The following is a 15,299-nucleotide window of genomic DNA, read 5'->3' on the forward strand; positions in this document are numbered from 1 at the left end:
AAAATTAATATAAATACATGGTGAATTTGGTATATAGATGTCCTCCTATTTGATGCTGCTTTTCTTTAAAAAAAAATACTTCCACTTCAATATGGAATTGCTTTAAGTTTCTAAATCTGTTTAAAAATTTAAATGAAGAAAAAAAATATAAATGAAAATTGCAATTGTGGTATTCTGGCAACATTTCGTTAATTTGCATACCAACCTCAGAGCCCTAATCTCACTGCTTTTCTCAGAGGTCTGTGCAGGCCTTAAGGCCAAATTTATGGCATCTTCTGCAACAGGATTTCCCCTTCTGGAAATACTTTCTATGCTTCGTGTACAGCTAAAATCCATGTAAAGTATACTGTTTCACTGGAGGGTTTTTTCCAAAAAATGTAGAATTTTATGTCATTTAAAAAATGAACTCAAACATCTGACTGTTGCATGGGCACCACCAATGCTATTTACCAACTCTAGATAAGCTCTTTATCCTGATTACAGTTCAATGCAATGTAGTACAGTTTAATGCAATGTAGCAATGTAATACCTTATCTGTGATGCTCGCTTGTAGCTAGGGTGAGCCTGGCAGTATCTAAATGTCAGCAGAGCCAAAGTCTGTTCCAGGACTTCAGAAAGGATCTTCTGGGCACTAACAGGTGAAACAACAGTCCATAAATCATGGCGAAGTCCACAGCAGAAATAATGCCACATCTGAATGGAAAATGAACATCGCTCCCCCTAAAAATAAAGTAAAAAATAAGACATGTTAAAACTGCACTGTAATTTGTCTTTTATCCAATCCAGTTATCTTTTATGCTCTTCCATTTTAGCAAAAGAAAAGGATAGCAATGATAAATTAATGTCATATTGTAGCGTAATTAGAAACAACATGTTCAATGCAACCTATCAGCCAAAATCAATATAAAAGCAAACAAACGCTAAGGGGTCCATTTGTAAATGGTTTTACACAAGATTCACATAACTTTCACCTTGGATTCACACATTTTTTTCAATTGGTCAACTTAGAAAAACATAAATCTTGGGTGAAAACTGTGAGTTTTGTGTGAAAAATATGTATTAATAGACCTTTTAGTGTACATAGCACCCCTGGAGTCTGATTACCAAAGCCCTCTACAGAGAGGGACCAGTTTGGTTTTAAGGCCTTCCATCGGTGTGAGGGGTCTTTATTGACCTACAGATGCCCGAGCTGCACAGTAGCTGTAGGTTTTATGTATTTTCTAGTCAGAAGGACTTTAGAAATATTTATTTTATTTAGCAATCTAGTGTATGCCTTTTAAAGAATCTATGATGAATATTAGAGTGATACTATATTCTATTTTTCTTTGAAATTTCTTCACTGACTAACTTCCTACCACAGAAATTGGTGCATAACCATAGAGAACTACTATATTTGACTAGTTGATGATTGTCAGATTGATCAACATGGGAAAAAGGTAAGAAAATGTCACTGTACCTAAAGCCCTGATTCATTAGCACACCGTACCGAGTAATCACCATGTAGGCCATACTTTACTGAGCAGTATACCTGCATATACCATATACCAAAGTGCCAGCACAGCAACGCAGTGTCCTTGAAATGTTAATATTATACCATCCGTGGCTCAGCTACACATTTTATATGGTTATTTGTGACTTAGCAGTGTGATATCCCTAAAAATATTCCCCACCACCACCCGACCATGGAGTTTCCCTGCAGGTACACCTATCAATGTACACACAGGCAAGCTATTCAGTACTTACCAAATGCAAAGCTATATGGATGAACAGACATGAACTGAGCAGGAATAAAGTGAAACTTTTTTGTGGCGTATTGACACTGATTGCTCTTATGTTTATTAAGAACAGAAACATGGGAAGTACAAATTATTTTGGGGAGATATGTATGGTCTGATGCTTAGACATCACACTGGAAAACATAGACTTAGTCATAAAAGTATGCCAAAACACTGCACATTCCCAGTGCAAAAATGTTCTGTTTTAACAGTTTAGAAGTGGCAGTTACCCACTCCCTAAGACCCCTTTCACACTACCAGTGTTTTTCAGGCGCTACAGCACTAAAAATAGCGCCTGTATAGCGCCTGAAAAAAGCGGCTCCATTCACTCCAGTGTGGAAGCCCGAGGGCTTTCACACTGGAGCGGTGCGTTGGCAGGGTGTCAGAAAAAGTCCTGCCAGCAGTTTCTTTGGAGCGGTGAAGGAGCGGTGAACTCACCGCTCCTCCACCGCTGCTCCCCATTGAAATCAATGGGGCAGTGCTGCGACACCGTGGGCAAGACGCCACTCCGGCGGCATTTTGCGGGTGGATTTAACCCCTTTTTGGCCGCTAGCGGGGGGGTTTAAACCCCCCCCGCTAGCGGCCAAATATCACTGCTAAAACGACGCCAAAGCGGCACTAAAAATATCGCTGCTTTACCACCGACGCCCCCTGCGGCTCAGTGTGAAAGACGTCTAAATGTGTGAATGAAGCAGAAAATACCTAAAGACAAAATATGACAAACATCTTTATATCCAAGTTTGTATCCTTCGAGTGCTTTGTTAGGTTACGGTTGAAGTAATACCTTAAGACTCAAATGGTATTTGCCCAATGTTTTAAAACAACATTCCACTGATAACTAATATTTTCATTTTTCTAGACTGTAAACTAAAATAACCCATGTGGTGTTCACAAAATGGCTCTAAATGGAAGACTTGCTTATTTCTTTAAAAATACATAAGCAGTGGGGCGCATGTGCGGGCTCTGGCAAGATGGCCATTTGACTGAGTAGCTCCAGACTGGCGCTGCCAAAATCGGCCCGTTTCAGCGATCAGACTGGGCTATCACCGTCTCCAGCTATACTAGCTGCACCCGGGGACCATCCTGCATCCCTTATGGCCAGTGGTTCTGAAAGCCACACTCGGTCCTGGCCTCCGTCGACTTCCCGAGCTTCACAGCCAGAAATCAAGCTGGCCACCACGCCACCGACACAGCCAGGAGGTAGGCCTGGTCCTACAGCTGCAGAATCCCTCCCCAGATCTTTAGCCACTGGCCCTCAGAGACTCTTTAGCTTCCAAGGAGTCCCTAATTAAGTGCACTATGGATGATTTCCTGGACTCTCAGCCAACTTTACTGGTACCTAGCCCTGAGTTACCAACTGTCCCACCCCAGAATCTTTCACTAGCGGAAATGGGTGCTCATTCCCTCTAATCCAAATTTCCTGAATACTGGAGCAAGGTTTGACCAGAATGGCTGCTCGGATCACTGCAGATATTAAAGCGGACATCCATGGCTTGGGTACTCGCATTGAAGTTGTTGAAACTAAACTGCAGACCACTATTGCTTGCACAAATCAACACCTGTAAAGCATTTAGGATCTTCAGGAGTGCTTGGATGGGGCCCTTGCTAAAACTGAGGATCTGGAGAATCGCTCTAGATGCTACAATTTCCGCATGCGAGGGGTCCCTGAGTCGGTGAAGGATGCAGAATCAGTAGTGCACTCCTTCTTCCAAGATCTGTTCCTGGATTTGCCAGACCACCGCCTTGAACGTAATAGGGCTCACAGGGCTCTCCAAGCTCCTCACCCTGACGGCTTAACATGCAATATAATTGTTAAGCCACAAATAAATGGTGATGAAAGCTTCTAGAGCTAATGAGAATTTAGCCATACTGTGACATAAGGTGCAAATCTTTGCCAATGTCTCACCCTTCACTATTCAGAGGCGGCGGGCCTTGTGGCCTCTCCTGCAGGCCCTTTCATGGAAAGCTACCAAGTATTGGCGGGCCTTCCCTTTTTGGCTACATTTCACGTATGAGAAGAAATCCTATACATTCACAAACTTTGTGGAAGAAGAAAGATTGTTGGCACATCTAGGCCTCCTCCTCCAAGCAACATCCCTTCTCACCAAATGCGGAGCCACCCCCTAGACGTCCAACCTCTCCACTGTGGAAAAATCAATGATCCCGGGTATCCGGAAATTACCTTCTCCTCTATGACGAATGATGGGATCTTGCTAAGATTCTTCCTTGGCCTACGGCCTCTTTGGGATTTCCTTGATGACTTTTCCACCTCATCCAGGAGAACTTAACACTTTCCACATTCCTGAGTTATTTTTTTTTTTACAGTCAGATTACCTATGCCGGTATTTGTGAAACCTAGTTATGTTGTCTGGCTAGTTCCCATGGCTAAACCACTACTATCAGCCCTTCTTTTGAAAACCGTTTCTGGGGGAGAGCTATCTTATCTAATTTCGTTTATGTTACTTAAAGCTCCGATGTATTTTTTCGCAGTATTGTTTCAGGCAGATTAAGGCGTGCCCCAGTTTATGTGCTGCCTCTCTGACTCACAGCACAGGTGCTCTTGTGCTTTGATTCAGACTGCGTCTGCGTAAGTGCAGACCCTGTTTGTCCCTCACGGACTCTAATTTATCTTCGGATATTTTGCAATATGTTTTATATTTTTCTTGTTCATTTTCTGTTTATTTCTTCCACCTTTCTTTTTCCTGTGAAAACCAAGATGCCTGTACCCTTGAACCAAATGGTGGCTCTATCCTAGAACATTTGGACGTCCCCCTTGATATGACTGGTTCCTGCTGGCGGTAAGCAGGAGCTGGTTGGATCACTCTGTCCATTTTAACTGTGCATAATGGCTTTCTTTAAACTCTCCTTGCTTAGGCTTACCTCTCATAATGTGCAGGGCCTTAATTCACCTGTGAAACTACACAAGGCATTGCAACATTACCATTCCCAAAAGGCTGATGTAGTGCTCATTCAGGAGACTAATTTCCCATCTTCTTACAAACTTTGTTTCTCCACAAACACTTCCCTTAATTTCTCCACAAACACTTCCCATTAATTTAAAACAGCTAATGCAGATACGAAAACGAAAGGAGTAGCTATCCTTTTTGCTAATGTGAAAAATGCAGCGCTAAAACTGTAAATGTATATAAAACACATATGTGAACAAACAGGATTCAGTGGTAAATTAGTATTAGCCCAGTGCAATATATATGTGAAAAAAATAATCAAATCCAAACTGGAAGTAAGGAAATCTTCTGACATGCAAATCGTCTGATAATAACTCTTGAAGTGAGGAAGGTGTGAACACTCTTACCGGAATTGATGGATTCGAATGCCAGTGACACTGAATCAAACAAGCTTAGAAATGGTTCTCCCAGGTGATGGTATGGGCCCCAGATCTCCAAAGATATCTCCTCTAGACTGGAACGGCTGTACTGTTATCCATCAGACTGAGAGAACAACACATCCAATGGAAACATCCAGATCTGAATGTGTACCGCTCTGTTCCCCGGTAACCACTGGGTAACTACGGTCCCTAACTAACATTCATACATATACATACTAGGGCCAATTTAGACAGGGCCCAGCATGTCTTTGGAGTGTGGGAGGAAACCGGAGTATCCAGAGGATACCCAGACCGGCACAGGGAGAACATGCAAACTTCGTGCAGGTAGTATCATAGTTGGGATTCGAACTGACGACCCTAGTGCTGCCATGGGGACATGCTAACCACTCTACTGCCCACACTAATAATATGCTGCCTTTTTTTTTTTGCTCGTTTTTTTAACAAAGAGCTTTTATAATACATTTATATTTGCCAGATATTCTACACAATCTCCTTTTCTACATCTGCATTCCAAATGCCAATGGCTGTAGGTCTGACCAGGGATTCTGTGGATATTGCTGCTACTGAGAAACTTAGCTGAATATGGGGCTAAGTCCAGATGGCTTCTCTCAGAGCTGGTGGTTCTCTCCCATTCAGCTTCAGTTAGTTGCAGTTAACGTTTTACTTTTTGCAGGAATTGTTTAATATAAAGCAATGGTGGTGTGGACAGATCCCCCTACATTAAATGTTTATACATCATCATCATATATTACTCTTTATGGACAGTTGTTCCATCTATGGTGGAGCAATTAATACATACCATATATTCATAGTTTTTTTTTTTGTATTTCTAGAAACGTATTTAGTTTGAATCCATTTAACCCCTTCATGCCTAATGGTAAAACAAATCTTAATGCCTAAGCTCAATTTTGCAACTTTGACATGTGTTAGTAAAACCGTACATATCATCACACCTGTGTTGTGCATCTAGGTGGATTATACCTTGGTTTTTTTTCAGGACAAATTGGGCTTTCATTTGGTGGTAAATGGTAATGGATAGCGCCTGATTTCTTTTATTATCAAAGAAAAACTGGCCTAAAATATTAAAAAATATATATTTTTTAAATTTTATTTACTGAATATATCTTGCTACTACCATAACCTACCACCAAAGAACAGCCCAAAATAAATTCTCCTGCTTCTGGCGATAGCAGTGATACCACATATGTGCATGTCATTTGTTGTTTGTAACCACAGTACAGCCCAGAATCAATAGTGCAAATTTTTCTTTTTTTTTTATCCTAGCTAAAAGACACTGACACTAACTGACCCTGATACTAAAAAAAAAAAAAAAATCTGTCCAAAAAAAATACTGACCCTGACCTTTGACCCCGACATTGACCCAAACACTAACCCTGGCACTGACCTAAATCAAACCTTTATCTAAATATTGTTTTACTTTATTTAATTATTATTATTATTTATTTTTATTTTCTATATCTCTGCAAGGACAGAGAAAGATACAATGCACCTCTCTCCCTTGTCCATTCACAGAGACAGAAAGCAAGGTCCATAAAGACATGGATGAGCGAATTCGTGATGAAGGAACTTGACTGGCCTGCACAGAGTCCTGACCTCAACCCGATAGAACACCCTTGGGATGAATGAAACGCAGACTAAGGGCCAGGCCTTCTCATCCACATCAGTGCCTGACCTCACAAAAGAGCTTCTGGAAGAAGTTTTTGCGTATGTAATTCCCATACTCCTAAACCATATGGACAGCCTTCCCAGATAAGTTGCAGCTGCTATAGCTGCAAAGGGTGGGTCAACTCAATATTTAACCCTACGGACTAAGACTGGGATGCCCTTAAAGTCCGATCGACCCCTTACTCGGATCTGTGATCACCCGAGTCTCATTGACTTGGGTGATCACAGCGCGTGCTGAGCGCGCCCTGCAGGGGGGCGTGGCCAGCTTGCAAAGGGAAGGAGGTCTATTGACGCCCTCCCGGCAAAGCAGATCCGCTCTGTAGCCATCATTCGGAGTTAAATAAAAAAAGTGTTCACTGACAGTTGCCATTAACCTGCAGTTGATCTCCTTTTGACCTGCATTTGCTTTCTGTTAATTTGCATCAAACTGCTATTACATTGTTGTTGACCTGTATGGGTAGAGTAGCTTCTGATACAAACAAAGGCCTGCTGAGACAGACACGTAGGTCTGATTAACACTAGTATGATTTCAGATGCAACTTTGGGCACATGATAATTGAAATCACATTGATTTTAATAGTGCCTGTTCACATCGATGCAACACACCTGCGATGCAACTTTGGGGAAGGTACAGGTGCCACTTTGGTGTGAGGTATCACAATTCTGTGACTCACAGACTTCAATGGAAAAGCACCAAAAACACCATGTAAAATGCACATACATACATTTATGGCTACGTTTTGTATAGCTTCCATCTCCTACATTAAATGCATCCACATGAAAAATGCATCAAAAATGCACTACAAAATTGCACTGAAAATCAAATAAAGTCTCAGCTGCACTAGTGAGACCTAACCTTAGTTACACCTAGATTTGTATGCTAGGTAAAAATCTAAGGAAGAAGTCACTGTTTGAGAATATTCACATTATACAGTTTCCAGGTAATACAGTATTATCTCTCTTCCTTTTGCCTTCCCGTTTCTATTCTAATTTTATTGTTACTGATTTATTATACCCTAGGTTACGGAAGTTATTCCATTTCTTATCTGAGATCTTGGACTTCATAAAATGAAGGAAAAAAAAGCTATCAAGATGTGGGTGCACTACTGTTATGCCGCGTACACACGGTCGGACTTTTCGTCTACAAAAGTCCGACAGCCTGTCCAACAGACTTCCGACGTACCTTCGGCGGACTTGCGGCAGACTTTCTTACGAACGGACTTGCCTACACACGACCACACAAAAGTCCGACGGATTCGTACGTGATGACGTACACCGGACTAAAATAAGGAAGTTCATAGCCAGTAGCCAATAGCTGCCCTAGCATGGGTTTTTGTCCGTCGGACTAGCACACAGACGAGCGGATTTCGGGGTCCGTCGTACTTACGACGTAAAGATTTGAAGCATGTTTCAAATCTAAAGTCCGTCGGATTTGAGGCTAAAAAAGTCCGTTGAAAGTCCGGAGAAGCCCACACACGATCGGATTACCAGCCAGCTTTAGTCCGTCAGCGTCCGTTGGACTTTTGTAGACGAAAAGTCCGACCGTGTGTACGCGGCATTAAACTTGACCCGATGAAGCCTTTTTAACAGAAACATTATTTGAGTTGTTCAGGCAACCACATTTGTGTAGATTCATTAGCATTACTAATGGACTTTTATTAACTTCTTCCAGTGTATTATGAAAGGGCAGAGGAATAAAATTAAGCACACAACTTCACTCACATAAATATGTATTCATGTGAGAGCACAGGCCACAGAACATTTTTAAGATGTGTCAAGACGTTTCACCTATTACATACGCTAAAACTGATTTTTACGACTTTATGAGGAATTGGCAGATGTTCTAATAGATTAAGATGACCTCATTTCTTCCTGACCAGATCAGAAGATTAGTGTAATTTCCGGGACTTCTTAAATAAAATCAGCCCATGCTATTATGCCGAGAATAATGCATTCTAATATGAACAGAGATTCATCAATAAAGATTTTAGATTTTATTCAGCTCTAGGTTTACTCAGCAGCTCATGATCAAACATGCAAACCCTATTACTCAGATAGTTATTTCCTTACCATTTATCCATCTCAGAGTGCACTGCTTATGAAATTTGCTTGGATATATTAACACAGGTCACAGTGACCTGTATTTATTATAACACATGTGGTCCCCAGGTTCTTTTAGTCTGCAAAAAGACAGCCTTGCATCTCATTAATTGCACAAGGCCATAGAGTTGTCTTGATTTTTTTTATATATCCACATCATTAGTTCCAAAGGCCTGTAACTCTAGACAAAATATTTTAATAATTATGTGTTCTTGTGAACGTTCAAAAAAGCAGTGAAGTTTGGAGATGATCAACGATGTACTCTGCTGTGTCAGTTATTAAATTTGAAAAATAGTAGGCCTTATTGATCAAGGTAAGAAGTTACTCAGACGTCTCACATTGCCTCATATCAACAAATAAATCTGACTTTGAAATCTGCATTAAAAAATTACATCAGGAGAATTGAAGATCCAATTTTAACCCTAAAATTACTTAAAATATTCTCTTAAAAATTACTTATAAAACAGTTAAGGTCGAATTCAATATTCAATTGCCGAGGTGCAAAAGTGTCCAATATAAAAATCCATTTGGACTCTGACTGATGGTCCTTACTTTATGTCCACCACGCCAATGTTGTTTGTACAGTTCAATACCCCAAAATCTCAATTGGGTGGGGTCCTTGTTGTGATGTGTGGCAAAATGTTTAGAGACACTGGGGTTTATTTACTAAAGGCAAATCCACTTTGCACTACAAGCGCATGTGGAACTGCACTTGGAAGTGCAGTCACTTTAGATCTGAAGGGAAGATCTGAAAAGAGGGGAAGCTCTGCTGATTTTATCATCCTATCATGTACAAGCAAAAATGCTGTTTTTTTATTTTCCTTGCATGTCCCCCTCAGATCTACAGTGACTTTTTGCCTTGCCTATTGTTCACACTGAAAGATAGATTTACATTTAGAAATAATTTTTTTCTCTGACCATATTACTCTTGCTGTGGGCTATTCTATCAATAGTTAACATCAGAACTAAATCTATTCCACCATATATTTTGTGTATAATACTTGTTTTAAGCACTAGAATTATTGCAGCCGTTTCCGTTTGCTTATTATGAGCTACAGGAAAATGGCCGCGGTTGTAGTCTTAGGAACATCTACTAGAAAATGGCCACTACATTGTTTTTAATGGTAGGACTTCAAGAAAATGGCCGCTCGTCAACACATTATAATAAACCTATTTAACCACCTCAATACTGGGCACTTTCTTCCTTCCCAGACCAATTTTCAGCTTTCAGCGCTGTCACACTTTCAATGACAATTGCGCGGTCATGCTACGCTGTACCCAAATGAAATTTTTTATCATTTTGTTCGCACAAATAGAGCTTTCTTTTGGTGGTATTTATTCACGACTTTGTTTTTTATCTTTTGCGATATAAGCGGAAAAAGCGGAAATTTGAAAAAAAAAAAAACAATATTTTTTTCTATTTTAAAGGAAATCCAATAAAATCGAATTTTATCATAAATTTAAGCCAACATGTATTCTGCTACATGTCTTTGGTAAAAAAAATCCTGTTAAGTGTATAATAATTGGTTCCTATGATCACGGACATATGTACGTAGATGATCATGTACAAATGTGCGCAGGTAATCACAGACATATGTGTGCAGATAATCATTGGGACATGTGATTTTTCTGTTAAATCTGTGGGGGACAGGTGTTTTTACTATGTGGAAACATGTGTGTGGGGACATGTGTGTTTTACATTGTGTACATGTTTTACATGTGTGTTTTACATTGTGTACATGTGTGTTTTACATTTGTGTTTTACACTGGTGATCAGTGAGTAAAAAGTTGTAAAAACAGCTCATACTCACTGATCACCAGCTGGCTGCAGCGATCTGCTCTCCTCTCCTCACGACAACTTCTGTGTGAGGAGAGCTGATTGCCTAGCAACCAGCTCTCTGTTTACATCACATGATGGCCATGATTGGACACGGCCATCATGTGATCAGGCGGGCAAATCACAGAGCCCTGCTGCCAATCAGAGATGCGGCGTGTCCGGGTGACATGAGCGCATTGGGATCATGCCGCTGCGCGGTCACGCACGTGCGCGCGAACCGCCTCCTTCTAAGGGACGTTCCTGAAGTCCACTCAGAAGGAGAGAGCGCTCACCCGGCTGTTTATGTTCAGTGGCCTGGGTGGGAAGTGGTTAAGGACACTTCCAGTGCTCATATGTATTCCCTGATGAAGTCACGTAATCGTGACGATACGAGTCAGGATAGATGGGCACCGGAAGTGACTCTAGGCCATGAGCTCACTGCTTGCTTATGTTTCATCTTGTTTTAAACTGCTTCATGTGAGTTCTTTATTGTTTGCTGTCAAAAAATAAACACTCATGTGAGTTCTTTAATGTTTGCTGTCAAAAAATAAACACTAGTTCTACATACTTCACCATTGGGGTTTCCCGTTATGTATATAAGAAGTATTTACCAGGCTCCATACAGATAAGGAAATACTTAGGGAGACCCTAGAATCTGGATCACCCTGGTCATTCTTACGCTGTAAGCGGTAAGGTAAGGAGCCATTGCACCTTTAGGTGAAATTTCACTGAAGAAAAGGACCACCCAAGTCACATCGTCACTTATGCTAGTTGAAATCCAGCACTTTAAACACCAGCACCTTCTTTGAAGATACTATTTACTGTGAACTTTTTTTGGCACTTGCACTTTATTACGTTTAGATTTATATTGTCTTTGGTACATGCACTATATTGAAGGAATGTTGTATCTATTGCACATGGGATACTTATCACTTATCCATTATCTAGCATAGTAGATTCATTATGCATTGTCTTTCTATGTATGTATTTAATGATTATTTCCATATGAATATGATCTAGTACATATAGCACTTTATATTTAATACTGTAGCACTTCAATTTTGGAGCGCAGCACCATATATTGATTTTCTTATAAAGTGCAGTTGTAGTTTACTTTGCAAGTGCAGTTGCATTCTGCAGGTACAGTTGCATCCATTTTCCCTAGAACTTAATAAATGCGGCAACTTTCTGCAAATCTCCATTATCCACTCATGTGCAAGCAAAAATGCTGTTTTTTCTTATTGTTTTGCACCTTATTGTGTATTCTTTACAAAGTGAAGCTGTACCAAATGTACTAAGCTCTGGGGAAATTGTGTGCAACTGCACTTGCACAATCTATTTGCTTTTAGTAAATCCATCCTGAAGATTACTTAAAACTAGTATACTGATTCCAATTTGATAAACAAGTCACAAAGCTAACACACCAGGAGAAGGATACTTATTTTTGAAAAAGTGACAACTATATAAAGTTGAGCCAGATTAGTTTTGAAAATTACAGTCACATGGTTTAAAAAAATAGGAGATGCTTACTTTAGTGTTAAATCCTTGAATTGAGCCTATTGCAAGATATGTAAAGTTCTGTGTTCCTTCATACACAAAGTGAACAGCCACGGGAGGTCTATGCTATTTTGCAGACTGGTCTTTCTGCCCAGGTAAATAACCTCAGGCAATGAATCGATTATTTATTAGGCCCCATTCACACCTGTTCGTATCGCGTTTTGTCACGTGACAAACGTGCAGCAAAACACATCTGCTACCCGCGCTTTGGCTCCCATTAACAATAAATGCCATTGCATACACAACCCGTGATTGCAGTGTTTGCGATACATGAGGCAAAACGCACATTTTTGTGTGTTTTGATGGGCTTTTAGAAAACGCGCAGGTGTAAATGCAGCCTTATAGTGTCTAGGAAGAAGGTGGGATGCATCAGCTATGAATTTAATATGTAAAGTGTTCTCATAATGTTTGAGAGATAAAGATTTGATAGATTCCACGTGCTGAGCTGATTGTAAAAGTAAAATGTGCTTGAATTAGTCTGACGCTGTCCATACTTTTAAAGAGAGATGTTACTGATTCAAACACTTTTCCTGATGATCAGGCTACATTATGGGGGGAACATTAAAGAAAACCTATACTTAGAAAATATTGAGATGACCTATGCTGACCACCTTCATAAACTGCTAGTTACCTGCCTGCTTTACAGCTTTTTTTTTTTTTTTTTTTTAGCCAGTGGGCTTAAAAAAAAAAATTATAACAGGTTGCTCCATCCACACAAAGAAGGTGAATTCCAACATGTCCCTTGAAAAGAAGTCCATCAAACGATCGACTTCTGCCAACGGGGATGGCCACACACTGATTGAAATTTGTCTGCTTTCGATCAGTGTATGACCAGCTTAAGAAAGCAGGACAAAAAGGCGTAAGATCTACTAATTTGCATACTTGTTCTGATTCAGTGACTTAGAAAGTTCTGAAGCTACTGGATCTGAATGACAGACAGGGAAACAGTAATTGTTTAAGACATCAGCATTGGCAGCCTTCATGCTTCCTCGTGGAAGTTTTCTTCAACTCTAAAGTGATAACAACCAAATATGATGTTGATTCTCACCAGCAAACTTTCAGAATTAATAATTCTCTCTCCAGTGGTTCTTGTAATAAATTATTTCATCACTGGTGGTCAGCATTCCACCTTGCTAGTAAAAAGAGGATTTTTGACCTTCAGGTTATTGAACACTTGCAAAGCTTTAGAGAACACCTCCCCTATAACCATAGTTTTGTAACTCGGCTTTGTAACAAACGAGTCGAACTGGACTGTGCCAACAGGTCCAAACAACAAGAATCAGAAGACCTAACCTCAGAGAGCCGCAGTGATAAACATGCTGCCAAAAGCTGCATCAGTAGAAGATATAACATCCACCTGGTAAAACTTTGAAAGAGTATAAACAGAAGACCAGGTGGCAGCCTTACAAAACTAAGACCAATCTGGTGAAATGGGTGTGTAAAATTGCAGGAAGAGATTTAACTTGAGAATGTAAGCTCCTGCAATCAAATTTCATATCCATTGTTAAATGGCAAAGTTTGAAGCAGGGTGTCCTTTTCTGGGTCCCAAAACAGGACGAATAGGGATTACGCCTGTAAATTGGAGCAGTAGCTTTGACATATACTTTAATGACTATGTCCAGACAATATGGAAAGATTTCCTGGGGACGTTTAGGAGCAGGCCATAAAGAGGGGAGGACAATGAGGTGAAAAGCTGTTACCACCTTCAGGAGAAAAGCTGGCCCTGGGTGTAAGATAACCTTGTCACTGAAGTAGGAGGAAAGGCTCTTTACAGAAAAGGGCTGCCATTTCAGAAATACATCTGGCAGACATGATACCAACCAAAAAGGCTGCTTTGCATGACAGATCTTCTAGGTGGATATCCCTGATAGGTTCAAATGGTGGTTTCTGCAGGGCAGAGAAAATCAAGTGTGGATGCCAGGGAAGAACGTGGTGCTGCAAGGGGGGCTTAATATATGATACACCTTGAAGAAAGATTTTTACAAGAGAGAATGAAGCCAGAGGCCTTTGAAAAAGAATGAATGAAGTCAAGACCTGACCTACAAGTGTCCTAACGCCCAAATTCCGGTCAAGACCAGACACCCCCCAGTGGAATGTGTGATTTTTACCTCCCACAGAAATCACATTACATATTTTCCTTGTATGTGGGGTAAAACCAGACACCCACCCCCCTCCCCTCAGCAGGATGTGTGCTTTTGAACCTCCCATAGAAACAAAAGACAAAACTATGCTGGGAGAACAAAACAAAAAAAGTAACGTTTGAACTTTATTCAAAAATATTTATTTTTTATTTGGAGATAATGTAAAGCCTATTTATATCAGATGGCCTACCAATATTAATCTTGCCAGGACACTTGACCCTCTGGGGACACAAAGAAATCTGCAAATTGATTTCTACTGCTCATGACCCATGCAGTGGAACGTAACGTACATCCTGAGAAGAATTTGATGGTGCCAGTTCTTAGGTGCCTCTCTCCTGATCACAAAGGAAATTACAGTGGCTTGCGAAAGTATTCGGCCCCCTTGAACTTTTCAACCTTCTGCCACATTTCAGGCTTCAAACATAAAGATATAAAATTTTAATTTTTTGTGAAGAATCACCAACAAGTGGGACACAATTGTGAAGTGGAACGAAATCTATTGGATATTTTAAACTTTTTTAGCAATTAAAAAACTGAAAAGTGGTGCGTGCAAAATTATTCGGCCCCTTTACTTTCAGTGCAGCAAACTCACTCCAGAAGTTCAGCGAGGATCTCTGAATGATCCAATGTTGTCCTAAATGACTGATGGTAATAAATAGAATCCACCTGTGTGTAATCAAGTCTCTGTATAAATGCACCTGCTCTGTGATAGTCTCAGGGTTCTGTTGAAAGCGCAGAGAGCATCATGAAGACCAAGGAACACACCAGGCAGGTCCGTAATACTGTTGTGGAGAAGTTTAAAGCCGGATTTGGATACAAAAAGATTTCCCAAGCTTTAAACATCCCAAGGAGCACTGTGCAAGTGATCATTTTGAAAT

The 15,299-nt window shown here is 40.4% G+C and overlaps 1 protein-coding gene across 7 annotated transcripts in view; it reads right to left on the reverse strand.

Moving 5' to 3' along the window:
* The window catches only part of KIAA0825 (KIAA0825 ortholog), a 784,945-nt gene that overhangs the window by 501,292 nt on the left and 268,354 nt on the right, over positions 1-15,299 (reverse strand). For all 7 annotated transcript variants that reach the window (XM_073624511.1, XM_073624512.1, XM_073624514.1 and 4 more), the window contains one exon: positions 530-720. In XM_073624511.1, the coding sequence (XP_073480612.1) occupies positions 530-720 (191 nt within the window). The remainder of the gene's footprint in view (positions 1-529; positions 721-15,299) is intronic.

Source organism: Aquarana catesbeiana, linkage group LG01, assembly GCF_042186555.1.
Source record: "Aquarana catesbeiana isolate 2022-GZ linkage group LG01, ASM4218655v1, whole genome shotgun sequence".
Taxonomy (NCBI): domain Eukaryota; kingdom Metazoa; phylum Chordata; class Amphibia; order Anura; family Ranidae; genus Aquarana; species Aquarana catesbeiana.